This window comes from Neophocaena asiaeorientalis, unplaced genomic scaffold (assembly GCF_003031525.2).
Source record: "Neophocaena asiaeorientalis asiaeorientalis breed wild unplaced genomic scaffold, Neophocaena_asiaeorientalis_V1.1 scaffold119, whole genome shotgun sequence".
NCBI classification, from domain to species: domain Eukaryota; kingdom Metazoa; phylum Chordata; class Mammalia; order Artiodactyla; family Phocoenidae; genus Neophocaena; species Neophocaena asiaeorientalis.
The window spans coordinates 2,107,299-2,131,008 of NW_020175821.1; the positions used below are offsets into that span (position 1 = coordinate 2,107,299).

General features: G+C 53.0%; 2 protein-coding genes across 2 annotated transcripts in view; both read left to right on the forward strand.

The window, feature by feature from the left end:
* EHD4 (EH domain containing 4) overlaps window positions 1-10,478 on the forward strand; it is an 85,105-nt gene extending 74,627 nt beyond the window's left edge. Inside the window, exon 6 of the mRNA XM_024732631.1 lies at window positions 6,417-10,478. Within this exon, the coding sequence (XP_024588399.1) occupies window positions 6,417-6,953 (537 nt within the window). The 3' untranslated portion in view covers window positions 6,954-10,478. The remainder of the gene's footprint in view (window positions 1-6,416) is intronic.
* Window positions 10,479-13,794: 3,316 nt separating this feature from the next.
* The window catches only part of SPTBN5 (spectrin beta, non-erythrocytic 5), a 46,095-nt gene continuing 36,179 nt past the window's right edge, over window positions 13,795-23,710 (forward strand). Inside the window, 11 exon segments of the mRNA XM_024732599.1 lie at window positions 13,795-13,868; window positions 13,870-14,011; window positions 14,271-14,438; window positions 16,733-16,849; window positions 18,939-19,096; window positions 19,637-19,865; window positions 20,727-21,349; window positions 22,713-22,820; window positions 22,822-22,849; window positions 22,963-23,195; window positions 23,453-23,606. Coding sequence (XP_024588367.1) covers window positions 13,795-13,868; window positions 13,870-14,011; window positions 14,271-14,438; window positions 16,733-16,849; window positions 18,939-19,096; window positions 19,637-19,865; window positions 20,727-21,349; window positions 22,713-22,820; window positions 22,822-22,849; window positions 22,963-23,195; window positions 23,453-23,606 — 2,034 coding nt within the window.

The window sequence follows — 23,710 nt, forward strand, 5'->3', positions numbered from 1 at the left end:
AACTCAAACAAGTGAGGCAGGCGGGCCACGCCAAAGGAAACTGCGGTGCCCCCTCCGACCACCTCTTGTTTTCTCACATTTGGTAGAGATGTGGGTCCTGAGAAACACGTCCCTACTGGGAGGAAAACAATTCTGCAAGTGCAGTGAGTGAGGACTTGCAGGGCACACGGTGGGAGCAGATTGGGGAGCGTGTGCCCTTCCCCGCTCAGTGGGGAGGCCCCATCCTGCCCAGTGGTTGCTGCCCCGTGGGAGTGCAGGCCTGGATATTTCACGAGAAGCTGGAGATCTGGATTTGTATGTAAAGTACCCTGGTTTTCAAATTTTGGCTCAGAATTTCAAAGAATCTACATGGGCCAAAGAGAGCGTACAGCATACTGGCTGCACCCTGGAGACTCTGGGCCTGTGAGCTGCCAGCCTGCCTGGGGTAGGGATGGGGGTCGATTTGCAGGGGAGGGTCAGGGAGGAGGAAGCACAGGTGCAGAGGCAAGATCAGGCTGCAGGAGGGGAAGCATCGATCCTAAGGGGTTTGTTAATGTAAACTCTCTGTATATAACATACACACTGAAATAGGAGTGGGTTACACTTACTGCTGTGATGCCTGGGATCAGGGTGAATGCATCTGGTATATACAATCTAGTCAAATATGATTTAGTCGGCTTAAAAAAATACATAGGGGCTTCCCTGGTGGCGCAGTGGTTGAGAGTCCGCCTGCCGATGATTTTAGAAGTAAAGTTGATATTCCTGTACTCAGAGGGTAAATTGGATTTTTTTCTGATCGTAAGATGGCTAATTTGAGGGCTCCTGGGGCCTCTTCCTGAGCAGGTTCTGCTTTCGCACCCTTGGGTTATGCCCTGTACCCCATGACCAAACTGAAGGACAACTGTTTCCTGGCATCCTTCAGATACTTTGGAAGGGAAATTGGTTTCCTGACTGAAATGAAAGCTGTGAGTAAATACACAGTGCTCACGATGGCCTGATGGGACGTCTGTGGCTCATTGGCCTCCTGAGGCTCCCTTGATGCCCTACCCACAAGGTGCGGCTCCCGAGACCTGAAGTCTCCCTGACAGGCCTCCCCTGCCCGTCTCCAGGGAGCTCCTGAACGGAGGGAGCAAACTCTGTGACCAGAGCTACTCCTGACCATGCTAGCCTGGGCCTGGCCGGTCAGAGGGCATCCAGGCCTCTCAGAGCTGGTCACAGGGGCAGTCCCTCACCCCAGGTCCCAGGAGCAGCCTTGGCCCATGTAGCCGGGCAATACAGGGAGGGCCTGAACCTTCACTGAGAACCCTGTTGTTAGGCGCCGCACCAGGCACCTTGGCCCCTTCATTGGACTCCTAGGTGCCCTGGGACTGGGAGCAGGGGTCCTCCCTGCCGGGTGCCTACCATCCACACAGTCCTACCATCATCTGTGTTCATTTGTGCGTTCACCTAAGAATAGTAATTAAGTCTACTATGGCCAGGCGCTGTTCTACGCCCCTGGAATAAATCATTGAACAAACAGCAAAAATAAAAATCGTTGCCCCTACAGAGGTCCATTCTGGGTTACAGTTTTGCTGCCATGACTATAACTGGCAATGACGTTTTGGCAGCAAAGCCCCTTGTTGGGACTTGTGCTCCTTGTTACAACATAAGTGTCTCTGTGCTTTGGTATAATTCATTTACTCAGTGTCTTATTTAGTGTCTCCCATAGAAGGCTGTAATTCCATGAAGCCAGTGACCCATGTCCTGTTCTCGGCCATATCCCCAGCCCCTGGGGTGTAGCAGGTACTCAGTGAATACGTGTTGAGTAGGTTAATTAATAAGTTAGTGTATGTTTATATCGTAGCAGGCTCTAGGGTAATGGGTCTCTCAGACCCTGACCTAGGCCTGACTCCCACAGGGCTTATAGACCAGTGGTTTCTGGAGCAAACCCCTGGAAGCTGGCTGAGGATTCTTCCTTGGGAAGCCAGCCAGGCCCTGATCATACCACCCCAGTCCTTTCAGGGAATCCCCAGGGAGCAAGGCAGGCCTGGAGCCCAGAGGGTGTGCTCACTACTTCAAGCTAGTTTGCTGTCACCCAGGGAGCTCTGGGGGTTCCTGGTGTGCGTCAAGGCCTCCACATCCCTGAGTCTGTTGAGCATCTGACATCTTCCCCAACACAGGCATTCAGCCTTACTGTGTCTGGGACAGCGGCAGGGGCAGAAGCTTGGAGCTGACTTGATTATGATCTTTGCACATCCCAGGATCTCACGGAGAGCTCACCAGGGCCGGCTTTAGGTCTCTGTTCTCCAAGCTGGTCAAGGTGACTCTTGACCGTAGCAAAGAGCCAATTGTATTTTGCAGGCTTTTGCCCGGGGCCTGTGTCAGCCCTACACCCACTGGGGAGGGAATCTGCTTTGCTGCGCGGACGTGTCCGTGCTGCAGAATGAGGGAACGCTAGCAAGGCCACCTGGATTGCTGATGCAGTTGTCCTCCTTGGAGAACTGGGACACAGACCTACTAAAGAACGGACTTGAGGATATGGGGAGGGGGAAGGGTAAGCTGTGACAAAGCGAGAGAGTGGCATGGACGTGTATACACTACCAAACGTAAGGTAGATAGCTAGTGGGAAGCAGCCGCATAGCACAGGGAGATCAGCTCAGTGCTTTGTGACCACCTAGAGGGGTGGGATAGGGAGGGTGGGAGGGAGGGAGACACAAGAGAGAAGAGATATGGGAACATGTGTATATGTATAACTGATTCACTTTGCTATAAAGCAGAAGCTAGCACACCATTGTAAAGCAATTATACTCCAATAAAGATGTTAAAAAATAATAAAATCTTAAAATAAAATTAAAAAAAAAAACATTTCAACAGCAGAGGGCGGCAGAGCCATCCCCATCTGCTCAGACCCTCCAAGTGGATTCAAAAACAGCTTCTGGTACAGGCTGGGAGTGAGCAGGCCAGGGAGAGCCCAGAAGAGGCTAGGCTGGGATTGACCTTTGTCTCTTGTGGGGGAATTCCAGGATCCCGCGCTTGGCGGCTTTGATACATACAGTTGTTGATGGGTAGCTCTTTAAATTCTCCAGTGTGTGTTCATCCCAATAAAAAGCTTTGGAGCCACCCTGGTGGAGGACAGGGATGGTGTGGTTTAACTTGGACCCCACCCCCCTGGCCAGGGCTGGGCAGGCGGGTACCACAGGGATGAGAGTGTAGGGCTTACTTCATGCGTGCCCTCCGGGGTGGGAACGGCTGCTGCCGCTGCTTCCTGTCCACCCCTGCAAATATGTGGCCATTTCCCCTGGCTAGTTTTCCAGAGGTTTGCAGTCTGAATCCATGTCCCCTGCAGGCGGGTGGAAAGTTTGGGTGGGCACCGCCCTCATTTGTCCACTTGGCCGGACACAGAGGCTCTGTGTGTGCCCAGAGCTCAGGCTCATTCATGAGGAAATAGGGTAGGTGTTCATGCACCCAGGGGAATCCAGACTTGTTTACCCCAGCAGCACTGGGATTTTTGTGTAGGCTGCCTGCTTTCCTCCTCCTAGGCTTTCTCTTCTCAGTTCCCTTGGCTGACCGAGGTGCCGGCAGCAGGACCCCAAAGTGTTAGCAGCATTGTTTGGTGCTGATGTTGGGATCACGTGCAGGTGACTGTGGTCTGTCAGTGAGGATGGAGGACATGAAAACTGGAATGTACCTTAGAAACCAGGCCTGTGCTACCCCACCACTCTGAACTGAGCTCAGGCTGAGTGTGAGGTGGCAGCCCAGGCCAGCCTGCTTTGACAGTCACAGAGTTGGCTACTGAGAAGAGTGTTGGTGGCACCTTTCCAAGATATGTCAGTCTGTTTTGCTTTCCGCTCTGTCCTCTCCACCATCTAAAGCTCAGGGCTCCACTTCAGAATAACAGCCTAGAATGTCTGCCCTGCCAGCACACCCTAGAGACCACAATTTTGATTCTCCATTGGAAACGACCTAAACTTCCAATTACATGGACAGGGTAAATGAGGAAAGGCCCAGCTATACAGTTCAATATCATGTAGCTATTGAAAATAAGTTTATTTATCTATTTTATATATATTAATGTGTATCTGTTAATCCCATTCTCCTAATTTATCCTTCTCCCTTCTTCCCCTTTGGTAATCATAAGTTTGTTTTCTGTATCTTGAGTCTGTTTCTGTTTTGCAAATAAGTTCATTTGTATTATTTTTTAGGTTCCACATATAAGTGATATCATATGGTATTTGTCTTTCTCTGTCTGACTTACTTCGTTTAGTATAATAATCTCGAGGTCCATCCATGTTGCTGCAAATAGCAGTATTTCATTCCTTTCTATGGCTGAGTAACAGGTTTTTACTGTATAGCACAGAGAACTATATCATATCTTGTAACAACCTAAAATGGAAAAGAAACTGAAAAAGTATATGTATATATACACCATTGTAAAGCAATTATACTCCAATAAAGATGTTTAAAAAAAAAGTATATGTATATATAAAACCAAATCACTTTATATTTATATAAAACTGAATCAATGTGCTGTATACCTGAAACTAACACAATATTGTAAATCAACCATACTTCAATTTAAAAATTAAATCAAATTTAAAAAAATTTTTAAAGGTTGTATAAAAATTGATATCATGGAAAGCTGTGATATATTATTTCTTTAAAATGCAGGTTGTTAAATAGTGTGGTCTTATTTCAGTTAAAGAGTGTGTGTGTGTTTGTAAAAATGGCTATAAACGTATGCCCAAAAATGTTAGCAAAAGTCATTGCTGAGTGATGGTATTATAAGTGATTTAAGATTCTTATTTTTGTTTACTAGTTTTTTCCCCAATTTTTTACAATGGAAGTGTAATATTTATGGTAGCACAAAGTTTTGTTTTTTCTTAACTCCCTGTCCCATTACTTCTGTCCAGAACAGTCAGGTCTGAGGGGAATGTGAAAGCTCTTTCTCTTGAGAGCCTCCCTGTCTCATCTTCAGAAAACTGCACACCTGGCTGGCCCCTCTCTGGCCCTCTAGGATTGTCCAAACAGAAATACTTCATGTAGAGTCCATATAAAAACTGCCATACCTGGAATTCTCTGCGTTTGTTTGGCAAAACTGCTATTAAGACATTTTCACTAGATCTTTGAGGCCCCTTATACAATTGCCTAAGTGACTTCCGCAGTTCAGGGCCAGAGAAGGTTTGTCTTTCTGGTGATGAACAGGTGGTTTCTCCCCGCCGACAGCGAGGTGTGACACCCCCACCCCCGCCGGCTCCCCAGCCAGGGCAGCTGAGGAGTGTAGCTTTTCTCAGCCTTCATTATCTGATGTGATGATTCCCCTCCTCTTCCTTTCAATTACTTGGCTTTTCCCTTTGTTCATGACTTTCTTCTATTTCATGTTATCATTGTTTCACTGTAAACTAAGTCAAGCCGTTTTTGAAATATAAGCTCCCTGAAGGCAGAGACTGTGGCTTTTCATATTTATATCCCAGAACAGGGCCTGGCACATAACAAATGGTCAGTAAATGTTGGATGGATGGATGGATGGGTGGATGGAAGGAAGGAAAGGAAGGAAGGAAGGAAGGAAGGAAGGGTAACCAAGGCAGGAAGGACTATTTCTACAGAGACATCCACAGAGCCTCTGTGGCATCTACAGCTGGCTCCTATCCTGGCCAGGCAATTGCCGCGTCCCCTAGGGCCATCTGCAAACCCTGTGCTCTGTCTGCTCCTCCCAGCTGTCCTGGGAGATGCAGCCGAGACCTGCCCTGACCATGCTAGTACTACTCAGCTCTACTGGCTGCATTTATACTTGCCCTTCCCATCCCTACTCCTCTCTCTCTTTCCAATATCAACTTGTACCTATTTGTACCCTAAACTACATTTTTTTAACTGATCGACGTCGTCTTTAAATAATCATTTTACCTAAATTAGTTCTACTGACGGCTCTGTCGCAGCTTCATGATACAGCACAAAGAGGCTAGTCGAGCGGCAGGAGGCATGGGCTATTGTCTTGACTCCGCCAGGACACCCCTTGTGCTCTCTGTGAAATGGGGTTATTAATACCTGCTCTTCCTGACTCCCAGCATTGTTGTGAAAATCAACTGAAGTATGTAAGGTAGGTAAAATACTTTAAAAGATAAAATAGTAGATCTCTAGAGTGCTTTTTTAAAAAAAGACAGGGTGAAAGGAATTTTGTCTCAAAGCCCTAGGGGATCACCGTCCCTCATGCCACTGCCAGCCCAGATTAGGCACCGTAGGAAAATGTTGCATCCCATGCATCTTGTCTCTTGTTCCAAAAGCCACTCCTATGTCTGGTGGGTTCGGATGTGGGGACCCCACCAAAGAGAGAGAGAGCTCTGGACAGCCCAGAGCATGGGCTGCCTGCTTTAAAGGAGCATTTGTCCCCTCCAGCCATCCCTCTCCTCATTTGCTTCCTGCAGGGAGGATGTTAACCAAATCTGTGGTTTCTCCTTTTCCAGGAACAGCTTGAGAGCTATGACTTCACCAAATTCCACTCGCTGAAGCCCAAGCTGATCGAGGCCGTGGACAACATGCTGAGCAACAAGATCTCGTCCCTGATGAGCCTCATCAGCCAGGAGGAGACGAGCATGCCCACGCAGCTGGTGCAGGGCGGTGCCTTCGACGGCACCGCCGAGGGCCCCTTCAACCAGGGCTACGGGGAGGGCGCCAAGGAGGGCGCCGATGAGGAGGAGTGGGTTGTGGCCAAAGACAAGCCTGTCTACGATGAGCTCTTCTACACCCTGTCGCCCATCAATGGCAAGATATCGGGCGTCAACGCCAAGAAGGAGATGGTGACCTCCAAGCTGCCCAACAGCGTCCTGGGCAAGATCTGGAAGCTGGCCGACTGTGACTGCGACGGCATGCTGGACGAGGAGGAATTCGCACTGGCCAAGCACCTCATCAAGATCAAGCTCGATGGCTATGAGCTGCCCAACAGCCTGCCCCCGCACCTCGTGCCACCCTCCCACAGGAAATCCTTGCCGAACGCCGACTGAGGGGCAAGCCGCACACAGCGAGGGCGGTGTGGGGCTAGAATTGGGGGGCCTGGGCCAGAGACCCACACTGCCACTGACTCACTGAGCGACCCTGGGCGAGACACTGCCCTCTCTGTGCCTCGGTTTCCCCATCTGTAGACCGGGGAGGGCAGACACTGGACACTAGATGAGATCCTTTCACCTTAAAATTCCCAGAGTTTCTAATAAAATGTTGGGGGGACGGGGTGGATACAGGGATGGAAGCGTTGAGAAGAAAGGAAAATCGTCCAAGGAGTCCTCCAAAGCCTAGAGAAGCCCAGATGTGGAATCCCAGGAGCCAGGGGGTGTCAGCTGGAGGCTCTGCTGGGCTTCACTGGACTGTCCATCATTTTGAACCTGCCTGTCCCTCAGAGAGCACCGGGAAGCAGCAAAGACCAGCTTATTTATTTTGTCTCTTGCTCTATTTGGAGTGAAAAAAAAAAAAAACAGCTGAGAAGGTTTCTGTTCTCTCCAAACTGTCTACCAAAGAGTAGACTGCTGCCTCAGCTTTGAGAGGAGGACGCACCATTTCTGTGTGTCCCCGTCCCTTCTGCAGGCCCGCAGAGCCCGCGGCCAGGCCGCAGGGAGCATCCATCCCAGCGCCTGCTGGCCAGCCCTCCCAGGGCTCCCCCAACCTTGGGGCCTTCCCAGCAAAGTTGTATTTGGTTAGAAATTTGGAACTCACAACCTTTATTAACCCCTGGCAAGAGTTCTAGTATTCATTTCAAGTCACGTTGAAATCTGAAGATTAGCTTTACTTGTCTGGCAACAGGTTGTAGCAAAGTTTATCATATTTAAACTAGAGTAAGAAAAGCGGTGGTTCTCCCCAGTCTTCAGTTAGCGTGGTTACACGTCCCCAAGGCTCCTTGGTCAATGGCAGGATTTAAATCCAGAAAAAGCATGAATTGGTGCGTGCAGTGTCCTGGCCCTGTGGCCACAGAGGGGATGGGGGGCCAGCCCAAGGTCAGTCTACTAGCGTTAGACACTTTTTATAAAAAATAGGCATTTTTATTATGACTAGTTTTTTAAATATAGTTTCTATATAAAGGATAAAGGCCTTTATACAGAAACAAGATGCAATCTTTCATATAAAGCCTTTTCTTCAAAAGACTGTGGTTCATACCATGAATGCCTCACGAGGTAGGATCTGGGCCCTTACCTGTACATCCGTTCCTGATGTTCCCTCCCTGGGTGCCCTGGGTGAACCTCTCTGGACCACTTGCCCAAATGCCTGTGTCCAGTGGAGGTCACCCTCCCAACTGTGTGGGCTTCAGCTGGGGGATGCGGGTGCCTTTCACCATCATTTATGCAATAAGAGAGACATGATATTTCATCACTATTGTGATGGCTGCATAGCCTGGGACCCTGCTGGCACCAAAAATGAATGAAATCCAAACAGTCACACCTAAGTCTCCCAAAACACTCGTTTTTTTGTTTGTTTGTTTGTTTCTGGTGTCACTTGTGACATCAGGGGCAGAACAGCAGACTTAAGAAAATGTTTACTTTAGAGAAGCATTTATCCAGATGTCAGCCCTCACACTCCCTAGCTTACTTTCTACATAATTTAGTTTTAAGAGAAGTAAATACATAACATGGTTTTAGTCTTAGTGAGTACTTTTAAATTAATTAGACACATAGAAAAGAGACATTTGTAATTCCAGTAGATCTGTGAATGCACGAGGACCACACAGGTGTGTAAGCACAGTGGATCCAGCGGAGGGCAAGATTGAGAGAGGAGGAGAGAGTTCATTTGTCGAAAGGTATAGAGATGCCAAGGTTAGATTATTTCCATTCACAATCATCTTGCTTCTTTAACTCAGCTCAGTTGTCATATATAAAGATAAATATATACACGTATGTCACAAGAGTATGTATCTTGGCCACTTGTTAATGTGTATATATGTACATATGGGCAAGTTTTGTCTATATGTGGATGTAGAGGAATACTGTTTCAGAGGAGCCACAGAGGAGGTTTCTGGTTCTACGTGGATGGAAGCACCTCATGGGTGATCCCCACCCCACCCCCATGACCTCTGGTGAGAGGACATCTGGCAGCTGAATGCTGAGAAAAAAGGAAGAAAAAGGAAGTCACATGTCCATTTTTCTCAATATCTTCTCTTAAAACCTGAAGTCACCCACCCATCCAGTGTTTTGATTGGAAAGAAAAACACTGAAAGACGTTAGGGATGGCGGCCAAGCAAGGACCCATATCGTCCCGGGACCCGCACAGAGTTCCTCAAGTCTGTGTCCAAAACACCCGTTATCCCCTGACCCCATGCAGCAGGGCCGGGAACACGGAGCCCTTGGGATCTGGGCACCTGGACCGACCTTATTGTCCTCCCTGCACCACCCCACTGTCCAAGTACCCCCTCTGCAGAGTGCTCACGGATGGGGCAGGGGGCGTGGAAGTAGGTAAACTCTAGAACTCTGAAACTATCTTCATGCTCTCCATGATTTCACGGAAGAAAACCTAAGAATCTTGAGTCTGTTTTCTGTACAGCACACGGTATCGCACAACACAAACTTCTGCAGTCTTGAGTTTAGGGGGAAAAAAATGAAAACTTCTGCCTACTCCTCCTGAAGTCGACTTCCAAACTGTGAGCCTGCTGGTGAGGCCTTCCTGAGCCCGTCTGTACAGAAGCGTTGCACTGAGACCTGCCGAGATCCCCCAGCTCTGTGGCCACACGCTGATGTCCAACCCGCTTGGCATCCTACATGGATTCTTTCCTCGTCACACACACACTTGGATGACCCAGGTTGGGGCTGCTCTTCTGTGGGAAGGACCAGGCTTTCAGTTGGCTTTCACTTCTCCAGGGCTGGAGTGGCTTCTCCGGAACACTTGTCATCATGCAGCAATAAAGCCTGGATTGGGGGCTGTGACTCCTCCCACAGAACCGTGGGCCTTAAGGAGTTGGATTCTTATTCCATCTCATGGGACTGGTGTCCAGGTGGGTCAGAGAGCATGTGACGAGAAGCCAAATGCCTCGCGCTCTCCCCCAACTGCTGCCTGCCTTACAAACCCGCAGGAGAGGCTTCAGCAGAGCCCTGGCCCCACTGTCCTGGCCACGGTCCTTTGCTATGTCTGCTGGGTCTTGGGGGGCCGCCCCTGCACCACACTGGGAATGTCTTGTACTGGAGCCTGCCGCCTAGGATGGGGTTTAACCACCAGAGTCATGGCCTGACAGCCACCACCAGAACCTTCCCGCTTTATGGCTACACTCCTTGATGCCCAGAACAATACCCTGGACAGATTGCCTTGGAGATAAGGAAAGCATTTAAGGAGGCACTGTTTATTTCCTCCATGGAATGTGGCAAATAACTTTCTTAGGACAGATAACCACTGAGTTTTTCCCAGGTAAACATGGGCAGAATCTAAGAGTATACCAGGTGACGTGTCAATTAGCCAATGCATTTAATACACAATGCTTCTGTTTTTTTTGTAATCATGTTTAGAAATGTCAAAAAAAGACCCAGTCTACTGATCAATAAACTTCTGAAAAAAAATCACTACTTTTTGCCCATTGGCTCTGGTTTTTCAGTTGACTGTGTGCCAGCTGTCTCAGGAATAAAGCAGGGATCCCTTGGAACCATTCTGAAATGAGGCAGAGGAGTTAAGGGGAGGGTGTGCCCCTTTGCACGCCATCCCTGTGACCCCTGACTCTTCCTGCATCTTCCCTGGGTGGTAGACTCGGGCTTCTTCAGCAGGAAAGCAGCTCCATCCACTGTGGGCAGAGACCAGGTCTGGGAGCAGGCCCCAAGGGAGGCTCACACCCCAACTGAGAGTGACTGGAAACCAAGACTGGAGGGGACCATGGAGGAGATCCTTCCGAGGCTGAGGACAGGGCATCACTGAGCATTCACAGGAGATGTCCTCTGTCCGGTGCTGAGGCAGGCCCAAGCACCTGAGGGTGCAGTAGTGCTAGGGTGCAGCCCCTGGCTGGCTGGCACTGCTCCTGCCTCTTGGCATGCCTCACAGGTCTGGACCACCCATAGTAGACATCTGGAGTTTTCACACTTGCACCCATCTACCCTTTTGGTGATCCAGATCTGGAATTTCCTTTGCAGACCACTCTCCACTTCTCCACCCTCAATCTGACGCATGAGATTTGGGGAGATAGACCCCACCCCTTCTTTCCAGGGTGGGTCCTGATTGTCTTGAGCCAATTAGAGTATTTCATCTGCCTGGTCACAGAAATTGTTCAGGAATGGACATGTGTCTATGAGAGCCAGGCTCCTCAGACTTCTGTTCCAACTCTTGGGAGAGATGTACTCTCTTTTCTGAACCATGCAGTACAAAGAAGTGAGCCTATTGGTGCAACAATATAAATAGCATTGAGAGAAGTGCCCAGAGGTGCTGGAAGCAGAGGAGTGAGGTTAGGCTGACAGCAACCACCCTGTGGAGCATGAAGATGAAGAAGACATTGAGAAAGACTAAGGGAATCCACACCTGTGGTGGCATCATTTGAGCTGCTGGATCAAACCTTACCTGAAGTCCTCCTCCTGCCAGCCTTTTCAGTTATGTGGACCAGTACATTCCCTTTATATCATTTAAACCCATTTGACTTGAAATTTCAGTTACTTGCAGCACAAATATTCCAGAACTGTACTGACCAGCAGGGATTCTCATTTCAACAGGGGCTGCTATCAGTCACGGCACAAGAGGAGCTGATCCTGGCAGCATGTGCAGTGGCTTTACTGCAGTTGAACTAGGAAGAAAGAAGAGCAGTTCCGTAGCCCTGCTCAGCAACCTCAAATACAGCCACCTCTGTTGAGATCTGTGTACAAAGTGTCATGCAGCTCCATCCTGTCCTCTGGTGGTCACATGACGTGGGATGCTGTGGGCCAAGGCTCTTAACAGGAGGTGAAACAAGCTTACAGAGGTGGGAGAAGGGGGGACTTCCTAGAAGGAGCAGGATTTTAACTAGGGCTGATGTGATTGGAGAATGTGGACGGTGGGGAGTAGAGGGGCATTCTTATTCTAAGCTGAGAGAACCACTGATGTTCAGATTTGGGCAGGAAACCTCTGGTCCCGACCAGGCAATGGGGAGTCTTGCTCTGGGAAGGTACATTGGGCCGGGTGTCGGCTGACGTGCAGACAGGGTGATGAGCTGGGTACAGTGACGAGGACCTGCAGGGTCAGTGGGAGTAGCCGGGTGGGGGGTGCACTGTGGAGTGCTCGCTGGGGGGCACAGCGGCAACAGCCATTGGTACCTGACTGGACCTGGGGCTGGGGCGAGGAAGCAGCTCAGGTTCATTCCTGGTGCCACGAAGCAGTCAGTGGCAGGAGGGACCTCACAGGGAGAGGACAGCAGGGGTGGAGGCTCCTCTCAGATACAGGGGAGACGCCCCACTCAAGAGCAGCATGCTTCTCACTTCCAGCCACAGGCTGGGGTTCAGGTGTGATGGGTCCTGCCCAGCTCTCAAGGGCAGGCTGTGGCCACTGCTTCTCTCACCAGCCTGGGCTGTCAGGGACACCTCCGTGAAGTGTTGCTGGGGCTGCTGGGTGGATGAACCCAGACACACAGCCCAGCCCGGTGTCTGTAACCAGACTGTTCTGTGAGGCCATCTGAATTAGAACTCATTCTCCTTCTGGCATGCAGTCCAAGGTTGCAGAGAGGATGGGGAGGGGAGGGGAGGGAGAGGGAGGGGAGGGAGGGGAGGGAGAGGGAGGGAGAGGGAGGGAGGGACTCCCCCACAGCCCCCGCCTCTGAGCCTCAGGCCTAGCCAGTGCTGAGGGAGCACAGGTGCTGGTGCCCCACTGGGGCCCCAAAGAGTGAACACCATGTCTCCAACTCTGGAGGAGGCTCTGTCGTTCCCACGGACTTTGCGGGTTACCCCTTCCCAGGGGGAACCCCCATCAGAAAGTGGCTGCAGGCCTGAGGGAGTACCGCCCTGCAGCCCTGGGCTGGGTTGGGTGCATTTCCGTCAGGGCCTGGAAAGCCCAGCCTTGGTCCAAGTCTGTGGTGTGTCTGTGGTGCGTCCCCCAGGAGAGGGTGCAAGGGCCATGGCCCAGCGGGCTCGCTCCCATCCCCGCCCCTGTGGGTGCTCACGGAGAGGCTCTGCAGGGGTGCAGAAGGGTAACCCGAGCCTGCTGGAAGTGGGTGCAGAAGCTCTGACCAGAGGCTCTGCCCTGTGGGGCCTCTGCGTCTTGGGAGCCAGGACCCCCACCTGATGCTGAAGGCATTTGCAACAGGGGATGATGAAGGAGGAGACCCTGGAGCAATTGATTTGGAGCATTCTTGAGCCGCCCCCTCCCAGTCTGGGCCATGCCCTGCGGCAGGTGGGAGAACAATGCGGGCTGTGTGCTGTCATCCCTGCCCTGCTGGCCCAAGAGGAGGGCCATGGCACAGCCCCAGCTCCAGCCTCAGCCTCTCCTGATGTCTCCCTCCCCGCCCAGCCCCTCCTATCTGCCATCTCCGACCATCCAGCCAGGTCTCCTCCCAGGGCCTGCACATCACCAAGGTAAGTAGTTTCCCATTTTCCTTCCACCTGCCCTTTTCGTCCCAAGGAGCAGCAGCAAACGCTGTGGCCCAGGAGAAACCTCTGGCAGCAGGAGTTCTAGAAGAAGAATTTAGAAAGTAGGATGGGACAAAAGGGGCCCTGGGCCATTCAAGCTCAGGACACCAGCCAGAAGGACCAGACCTCACCTGGCTAGGTTCCAAGCTGCAACCACCCACCAAATGTGGGACTGTCTGGCACGGAGGGGCCCCCACTCCCAGGGAGTCTTCAGTATCCACAGTCCTCCCCCAACCTCCATGCCCCCAACGTCCCCAGCTTAGGGAAATGTCCAGTGGCCCCTCATCCCCAGAGAGCTCCAGGCCTGATGGCTGGTCAGCCCCACAAGCCCCAGCAGCTCCTTGGGGCTACAGGCATGTGAAGCAGGAGGCCAGGGGCAGAGCCCTGGGCCACTCTCCCAGTCCAGTCCCACCATGGACTCTGCGTATGAGATGGGCCACATTCGCAAGCTGCAGGCACAGCACGTTGCAGATGCAGGAGAAGACTTCACCAAGTGGATCAACAGTATCTTCCAGCACGGCCGGGTGAGTGTAGCTGGGCATGCCCCACAGCCCATCTCTACTGTCCCCCAAGCTCCCTGGCCAGTGGACCCTGGGGGACCGACTATGAGGTCATCTGGCTGAGGCCACTTCTTTTGACCCCAAAACACAGCTGAGGCCAATGCTCCTTCCTCAAGGCAGATGCTCTGGGCTGCATAGCCCAGGTCCAGGAATGGGGCAGACAGGTGGGGTTAGGCTGACCCTGTACCTTCTCCATCCTCTCCCATGCCTGCTCCATGCCCAGGTGGACATCAAGATCCAGAACCTGTACACAGAGCTGGCTGATGGCACCCACCTGCTGCGGCTGCTGGAGCTCATCTTGGGGGAGGTCCTGCCACCCCCCAACCGGGGCCACATGCGCATACACTTCCTAGAGAACAGCACCTGAGCTCTGGCCTTCCTCAGGATCAAGGTGAGCACTGGGGAGAGGGCTTCTGGGCTTGGTGCTGGGGTGGGCAACGGGGACAGGCTGGATGACTAGATCATCTTTCCTGGGCTGGCCACAGGGCAGAGCAGAGGATCTGGAGCCAGGATCCAGCAGCTGCGATGCAGAGGTCCAGGAAGCAAAGCCCTTCCTTGCACAGTTCTCCCAGTTTAGAGAACACCCACTGGCTGAAGTGGAACAGCCATCGTCCCCAGTGGGTAGAAATGGAATATGCCATTGACTGTAATGAGAGATTGTGGAGTCTAAGCTGAAAGATTCAGTGCACTCTTAACCTTCTCTTTTCATAAATAAGGAAATTATTTACCAGGCAGACCCACAGTCAACTGGCCAGCAGATCCTGGATAGGGGGCCCTAGGGGTGAGGGAAGGTCAGACACAGGGGAAGAGCCTCGGATACTGAGCCAGGCAGTGGAGGGAGGCGATGCAGGGCTACCTTGGAGAAGCTGGACCAGACAGCAGGGAGGGACCTAAGCAAACAGGAGGGACCCTGAGAGAAAGGGACAGGCCAAAGAAATAGTCTCTAAAAGGAGACAGGAGCTCCAGGGACACAGAGGGACCCTCACGGCCAGTGTCAGGGGGCTGTGCAGGGGTCATTTATATTGAGAAGCAGGAATTGGGAGGCCCAAGGGCTCCTGGCCTCAGGTACTAAATCACGAGGTGGCTGCCCCTGGAGGCTAAGAAGTCACAGGTGGGACTGGCTGGGCTGAGCCTAAGTCCTGGAATGGAGGTCACAGCCAGCTCCCCTGCGAGCCTGGCCTGCTGAAGGGAGGCCAGGAAGGTGAGAAGCCAAAGCAACAGACAGGAGCACTGCGGTCCCTGGGTGCACAGAAGAGCAGAAAGCTGCCGGCCACACAGTGCCAGGCCCTACTTGGTCCCAGGGACAATGGCCTGAGAGCCAGCCACCTCCTCTTGGGAACCCGGGGAGGGTGCAAGCCCCACAGCCCTTGTCAGAGGCTATGCAGCTCCCCTCAAGCTTAGAGACACAGCATGTCACTGATACGTAACCTATGAAGGTGACAGCCTTGTCTCTACCATATATATGAGGCAGCTATGGTCAAACTTTGGCCCCCAGCACACAGTTAATAAGTAGCAGAATGTGGGGTGCACTCATTTCTGGAGCCCTTGCCCTGTGCCGGGAACTGCATGTCACAAAGCCCAGACCTGAGCATAGGGGACCTACAGTTTCAGGGGAGACAGTTTATTTGAACCCAGATGAGCAATATGCTGGTAAATGTTTAACAATCAGCTATCTGGGCTGGGGAGCTGAGGGGAAGGAGGCAGATGAAATCCCTGGTTCTGTAGCATTTGCTGATTTCCGAGGCCTTCATACCCCTACCACGACATCGCTAAGCACAAAATCGGGAAGATTTTTTAAAAGGTGGCCAGGGTAGGCCTCAATGAGAGAGTAGCGTTTGAGTAAAGACTTAAAGCAAGAGAAGGAAATAGCCATGGGACTCTCTTGGGGAATAATATTTTCAGACAGCAGGGATAGCCAGTACAAAAGCCCCAAGGCCTGAGCTTAGAATCTCAGGGAACTGCAAGAATCCCATGGGTCTTAGAGCCATGGGGTCCGGAAGAGGAGGATGGAGCCAGAGGGTGAAGGGGCCCAAGCCACATGCGACTTTCATGTTTATTCTGTTCCTTTCTCTCCTTGATTCAACCCTTCCTGTCCAAGTGGCAAAATCTAGGTCAGCAGGTTCTCAACATTAGTGCACATAAGAACCACCGAGGTGTTTGTCCAAATACAAATTCCTGGGCCCTGGTCCAAGAGAGTCTGATTGGGTGGAGCTTGGGAATCTGAATGTTTAACAGGAGATGGAACACTGATGAAGAAGGCTGAGATTCAAATGTGAGCCAGGGACCCAAGCACTCACTGGAGATCCCCAGATGCCCTAGGAGGTGGAGGCAGACAGTCGATGCTGTCTATTGAGCTCATACATTGACTTTTACAACTCTTCATTTCAACCTCCTTAGTTGAACCACTGATCCTGGCCCAGGTTTACCTGTAGCCCATGCATGGGGAGTCCTCCTGCTCCTGTGGTCCAGCCCAGTTCACCATGTTGGGACTTTCCCTAAGGGGGCTTGGGACCAAAGCCCCAACCACTTAGAAATGCTTTACTTGCCTGGCCTTGTGCCTGCCTGCCTCTCCCCTGGGGATTTCCTAGGGCAGGACAGACTCCAGAACCCTCCCGTCCAGCAGCCAGCCCCCTGGACACTTGGTTACTATGAGTCTTCTCTGAGCCCGGTCAACTTTGCCCACAGGTGCCAGTACCCCTCATTGAGCCAGAGAACATCGTGGATGGAGACCAGATGCTCATCCTGGGACTCATCTGGGTCATCATTCTTTGTTTCCAGATTGCCCACATCTCCCTGGACAGGGTATGTCTCAGCCCCCAGTGCCCAGCCCTGGCCTCACCTCAGGGCCCTGGGGACAGAGCAGTTGCACCCAACTGTTAGGATCCCCACAGCGGATCCTTGGCATCCACACAACTACTATTCACTCATCAACCACGGGCAAAGATGTCAAAATGTCAGAGAGACTGTGATATGCTGAAGTGAGAACTAGATTCACAGGCTTCAAGCCTGATCTGGGACGAGTCATTCACTAGTGAGGGGGTCAAGTTACCTGCCCACCACCCATCTTTCATCCCCGATTTGTTACAGGGCATTGAAATCCTGTAACTTTCATTACCCCTTAATGTATTATTGGAGGAAATTAAACATATAGAGGGAGCCCCAGCCCTGGAGGTTTCCAAATCCCCAGGATCCTGAAAACCAAAGAGATGGTCCCCCATCTTCTTCCATTCTCCCTCTTGTTTTCCCACGGCTGGATCAGAAAGAGTAAACACATAAAGTCCTCATATTTGTCGATTTTCATAGTTTCTAAAACCCCATCTAAAACTTGATTCTAGTAGGTTAGGAAAGCAAACCTGGAGAATGAAATCCTAATGAAAAGAAGCCAGAGATTTGGCTCAAATCCAGGAGGATCCTTTACACTCACGAGGGAACTGTGAGCCCCAGGAGAGCAGGGGCCTTGCCTGCCTACATCCCCAGAGCCTAGCATGTATGTGGCGAATGAATGGATGGATGAATTTCTAACTGACCTCAAGCCCTTCCAGGAAGCCACACTCCCCTCCCCCGCCCCCAAGGCCAGTTCCAGGTGCCCCTGCCACCCTTTCCCTTAGGAGCAGCAAGTCCACATCATCCCCTGACTGGCCACCAACCAGCTAACTGGCTCTCTTGTCCGCCGCCAGCTCAGGCTCTGCTCCCTGCAAAACTCAGACATGTCTGGCACCAGGCTGACCTCACACACGCACATGCTCACCCCAGAATCTCTCCTGGTTCATGTCTGCCAGCCTAGCCCAGCCACTCAGGATATCTGGACCTGGCCTGGCTGTGGCAGAGCCCCGCTCCAGGCCCTGAAGCTCTTTCCCCCTCCCCTCCCCTGCGCTGCTGCTCACTTGTCCTTCCTACCCAAGCTCCGGGGCCCAAAGGGCAGGGCAGGAAATGCAGCCTGCTGTGCTTTAACATTCTGAGTTTATAAACAGGAGTTGGTAGAGGGGAGAAAAGGAGAGGAAGAGTCAAGGGAAAAGGAGATGGGATGGGAACTCTGCGGTGTGAGGGACGAGGGAGGGAGTGGATGGAAGGGGAGGACCACTGAGGGCAGGACAGGGACGAGGAATGGAAGGCAGGGAAAGAAGTGGAGCCAGGAAGGAGAAGGGAAAGGAGCACCGAGTGGAAGAGGGATGCGGACGGGAATGGGGGCAGGTGGAAACCGAGAGTAGCAGAATAAAGGAAAGTATCCAGGAGACTGAAACCAGTTATAGATGGTCATTTCCCAGTCTGAAGAAGCCGTCGCATGAGGCATTGTGGGGGCAGACAGGTGGGCTCCCCATGTCAGAGATGGGCTCTGTCAGATGTTTCTGGGTCAAGAGAGACCCTTCCCTATCAGCTGGGGAACCCAGAGCAACTTCCTGACCTCTCTCACTGCACCTCATATGCCATCCTTAGAATGTAAATACTAATAGCGCCTACCTCTGAGGGCTGTGCTGGGTGGAGAGCCACGTGTGCAGGCCGGTGGCTGGTTGGCAGAAAACCCGTGTTGACCAGGAGCCGGTCTAATGAAGCCCAGACTCAATTCTTTGCAGCCCAGGGTAGGTTAGCACAGTGCCTGGCCCATCAGAAAGGCTGGAGAAACGGGACTTACTGCTGCTGTTGTCACCAGTTGCGACTCAAAGCCAGCTGCTCAGAGGTGACAGGTTTCAAGCACTCCGCTTCTTTGTAAGGACAATCTTTCTCTCGCACCCCCATTCCCTCCCCAGCACGAGTGAAAGCGAGTACAGTCAGATGCTCGGGGTGGGAGAGCAGGATCACAGCGTGCCCAGCCTGCCTCTCCCACGGCCTGCGGGCTCTGCTGTCCCACCCCCTCCCCGTCCCTGCATGGTGACCCGCTGTCCTGTCCTTCCAGGAGGAGTTTGGGGCCAGCACAGCCCTGCTGTCTGCCAAGGAGGCTCTGCTGCTCTGGTGCCAGCGGAAGACGGCCGGCTACGCCAACGCCAATATCACTGACTTCTCCCGCAGCTGGAGTGATGGGCTCGGCTTCAGTGCCCTCATCCACACCCACAGGTGTGCATGAGGGAGGGGCCCCAGCGCCTCCGGACCCTGGCCTGGCCTGAGGCAGCCCTTGGCTTCCTTCTGGGAGGCCTCTACCCACTGAGCCAACTGCTCCAGGACTTGGGTCCTCAACCCACCCATTCTCCCATGTCCCTCTGGCCCCTGTGCTGGGCACAGAGATAAAGACAGCTAACAGCTGAGGCCCCGGTCTGTGATACCCCTACCCCCTTCCATGGAATTGGCCAGGTTTGCCTTTGACCCTGCCTTCCTCCACCGTCTGTGCCCCTGATTCTCTTTTCTGTCCTCTCCCTGGCAAGCACCTGACCTTTTAGAGCTTCCTCCCCTACCCAGGAGCCTGACCCCTGAGCAAAATTAATCCTCCCCTCTCCCAGCCCTATTCCTTCAGCCGGGGTCTCAGATAATCATCAGGGGGAAACTAATGCACTGCAAGGTATGAATGACCAATAGGAGCTGGTTTGCCTTTTTAACAAGTCCACTTAAAGCCAAGCAGTCACTGACTCTGGTAAAGAACCCTGCCTGCTCTCTGCCCAGGCCAGATCTGCTTCACTACGGCTACCTGCATCCCGACCCCGCACTACACCACCTCCACTGTGCTTTCCGTGTGGCTGAGCAGGAGCTGGGCATCGCTCAGCTGCTGGACCCCGAGGACGTGGTGGCCCTACAGCCCGATGAGCGTTCCATCATGACCCACGTCTCCTTCTACTACCACCACTTCTCCCACCTGCACCAGGGGCAGACTGTCCAGAAGAGACTCGCGAAGGTTGGTAACAAAGGGGAGGTGGCATCGAGGAGAGGTGGGGTGAACACGGGCTCCGGAGTCAGACACACCTGAGTTTGAAGGCTGTCTCTACCCCTTCCTCGCTGTGTGGCCTTGGCTGTGTCACCTAACTTTACTGTACTCCATCTGTAAAATGGAGATGATGATTCCTGGGCAATAGATAATTAATTCTGGGTAATAGACGTCTGCTGTGAGTGTGCAAGGGGGCATAAGCACAGTGCCTGGCACACAGGAAAGCCAGGTGGGTGATGCCCCTTCCTGCCCCTCCCCCTCCCCCTCCCCCTCTGCTCTTAGGTTTCTAAGCTCCTAATGGGATTAAAAGGCTCAGAGAGCTGGACTCTGCAAGGACAAGCGCAGCACAGCTCTGCGGGGCTGAGTCCATGTTTCTGGGGGCTTTCTTACTCTCTGGGCACGATGGCAAAGGCTGAGGCTTGGGTAGCCTGTTCTCAGGGTTGGTGTCTCAGCTGGGCATGGGGGAGATGATCCAGGCCAAGGGCTCTGAGCTGCTTTAGGGGTGTGGCGGCCTCAGGGAAGAAAAGGAAGGCTCAGAAAAAGAACAGCCCCCCCACCCCCAAGTTGAGGCCAAATGGAGTAAAATAAGGTAGAGGAAGGCAGGACGGGGTCCCACACTCCCAGGTCTGAGTGTAGAATGGCGGCAGACCCGCTTCTCTGGGGGCTGGGAGGAACCCCACTTTAGTGTGTCCTCAGCTGAGGGCAGGAGCTACTGCCCACCTGGGCAAGCCTGGCTGGCACTCAGCACCCAAAAGGGGAGGGCCTCCAGAGCCTGGATTCCAGGGCCTGCCCCCAGGTGCCGCCCTGACCCTTTCCCGTGCCCTCTGCCAGATCCTGCTTCAGCTCCAGGAGACAGAGGCGCTGCAGACCCAGTGTGAGCAGCTGGTGGCCGACCTCCTGTGGTGGATCGCGGAGAAGCCGGTGCAGCTGGAGGCCCGGGATTTCCCAGACACCCTGCCAGGCATGCGCCAGCTGCTGGTGGCCTTTGCCTCCTTCCGCACCCAGGAGAAGCCGCCGAGGCTGCAGCAGCGAGGGGCCACGGAGGCCCTGCTCTTCCGGCTGCAGATGGCACTCCGAGCCCAGAATCGCAGGCACTTCCTGCCGCACGAGGGCCTGGGCCCTGCAGAGCTGTCCCAGAGCTGGGCAGGCCTGGAGCAGGCAGAGGCCTCGTGGAGCCAGGCCCTACAGCAGAGGTTCCTGCAACTAGAGAGGTTGGAAACCCTGGGCCGGCGCTTCCAGCGTAAGGCAGCCCTCCAGGAGAGCTTCCTAACAGACACAGAGCAGGTGCTGGACCGGGCTGCAGCCCCGCCAGCCAGCCCGGCCACAGTGGAAGCGGCCACCCAGAGGCTGGAGGCTGGCTTCCTGCCCCAGGAGGGGTGCTTCCAGGCCCTGGCCGAGATTGCAGACATCCTCCAGCAGGAGCACTACCATGGCTGGGCAGAGGTGGCCTGCAGGTGAGCCCCAGACACGTGAACGGTCTTCAAAATAGGCTAGGGCCTTTCTACCATGCCCCTGTCTTTACACAGCCCATTCCTGGACACAGAGGCAGGGATGATTTATGGGTTTGGGGCTCCCTTTAAAAAGATCTAACTCCTGGGAATCCCCTGGCAATCCAGTCGTTAAGAGCGCTTTCACTGCCGGGGCCAAGGTTCAATCCCTGGTCAGGGAACTGAGATCCTACCAGCCGCAAGGTGTGGCCTAAATAAATAAAAATAAAAAGATCTAGCTCCCACTGATGTCTGAAATTCCACCATCTGTAATTGATCCCTTTTGGTAAAGCACTGTTCTTTCTAGATAGCCTCTTATTAATTCATTCACTAAACATTTATTGAGTATCTACTATGTCCCAAGTACTATTCTAGGTGTTAGAGATTTAGCAGTGAAGAGGACAAACAAAAATCCCTCCCTCCATAGAGCTTACATACTACTGAGGAAAACAGAAAAAATATATAGTATGTGAGATAGTGATTTTTAAAAATAATAAAGCAGAATAGGGGAATATGAGTTGCCAAGGTGGGGGGAGGGAATTATATTGGGTGGTCAGAGGAGGTTTACTTTTGAGCAAAGACCAGCAAGAAGTGAGAAGCCACGCAGATCTGAGGACAGCCTCTACTAGTGCAGTGTCCCAAGGTGGCACACGCGTGGCATATTTGAAAAACAACACAGAAGCCAGTGTTGGCCAAGTGAACAAGTTGTAGTTGAGGTTAGGGAGGTATGGAGGCGAGAGGTGGTGGCAGAGATCCTGCTGGGCCCTGCAGGACACAGTAAAGATTTGTACTTAGCAGAAGATAAGCAGTCATGACAGGGCTTGAGCAGAGGAGTGACACCATCTAACTTTCGTTTTACAATGATAACTCTGGATGCCATGTCAGGAATAGACTGAAAGGGCAAAGTCAGAAGGAGGTAATAATGATCCAGACCAGAGAAGCAGTGAAGGTGATGAGAAATTGGTGGGATCCTGCATATATTTTGAATCCAACAGGATCTGCACACAGATCAGATGTGGGGTGTGAGAAAGTGAGTTATCAAGGTTTTGGCCAGGGCACCTGGAAGGATGGAGTTGCTATCACCTGAGATGAGGACTGGGAAGAAGGCTTCGGGGTCCGTGAAGGCCTGAACCTCCCAAGCCTTCCTTCCAGCTTCTCTGCCTGTGTCTAAAAGGTGGAGATACTGCCTCAACTGGATGGATGCTCACAGCTCCAGTCACGGTACTCAGGCTCCTCCAGGACAGCCAATCCCCACCCCGCAACTGTGGACCCCAAGGTTGCTTCCCTACCCCAGCCCAGTGGGTACCACCCTTATTCTCACATCCCCCAGACAGTTGGAGATCACTCAGTGCTGGGAGCGGCTCCTTCCGCGGCTGCGAGGGCAGAGGAAGCAGATGGCAGGCATGCAGGCTGTGCTGAGCCTGCTGCAGGAAGTAGACTGCCTCCAAGAAGCTCAACCAACTGCAGGTGGGCCCTGGACCAGCAGATCCCTGGGAAACACAGCAGGATGTGCCAGCCCTGACATTCACGGGGACCCAGCACTCTGGGACTTTAATGACCACTCATCTGTCCCTGGCCAGGTGTTGGCCAGCTCCACGGCCTGTGGGCAGCAGCTGGCAGAGGTAGTGGAGCTGCTTCAGGGGCATGACCTGCTGGAGGCCCAGATCTTGGCCCATGGTGCCCACATGAGCCATCCTGCCCATCAGACAATGGAGCTGGATTCTTCCCTAGGCACTAGTGTGGAAGTGCTGCAGGCCAAGGCCAGGGTGCTGGCCCAGCTCCACCAGAGCCTGGTGTCTCTTGCCAGGTCCCGGTAAGAGCTCACCCGAACTCCCCTACCCTCTCCAGAACTTTTCTGTAACCCAAATTACCCCCTGCCCAGCTTAAAACTGTGCTGCCTGGCAACTTCCTCTACACTGACCCTCATCCCCAAGGCCTCTGTCTCCTCTGTTGAGTCATCCAGGAAAAGGAAAACTCCTGTCTAAGGGGGAGTGTCTGAGCCTGCTGGGGAACCCCATCCCCAAGCCCCGTCGCTCCCCGAGCCCCTCTGTGGCCCTTGCTGTCCCTCAGGCGGGCCTTGCTGGTGCAGACCCTGCAGCGGGCAGAGCTCCTGCACAACTGTGAGGAGGAGGAAGCCTGGTTGAGGGAGCAGGGACAGCTGGTGGAGGATGCGGCCCTGGGCCCGGATCTCAGCCAGATCGCTGCGGCCCTGCAGCAACACAAGGTGCCCACTACCCTGCGCCCTGCCGGTTCCCCTCTCCCTGCCTTCCCGCCCTTCCCCTCACCCAGCTCCCTGCTCTGCTGTCTGCCAGGCCCTAGGAGCCGAGC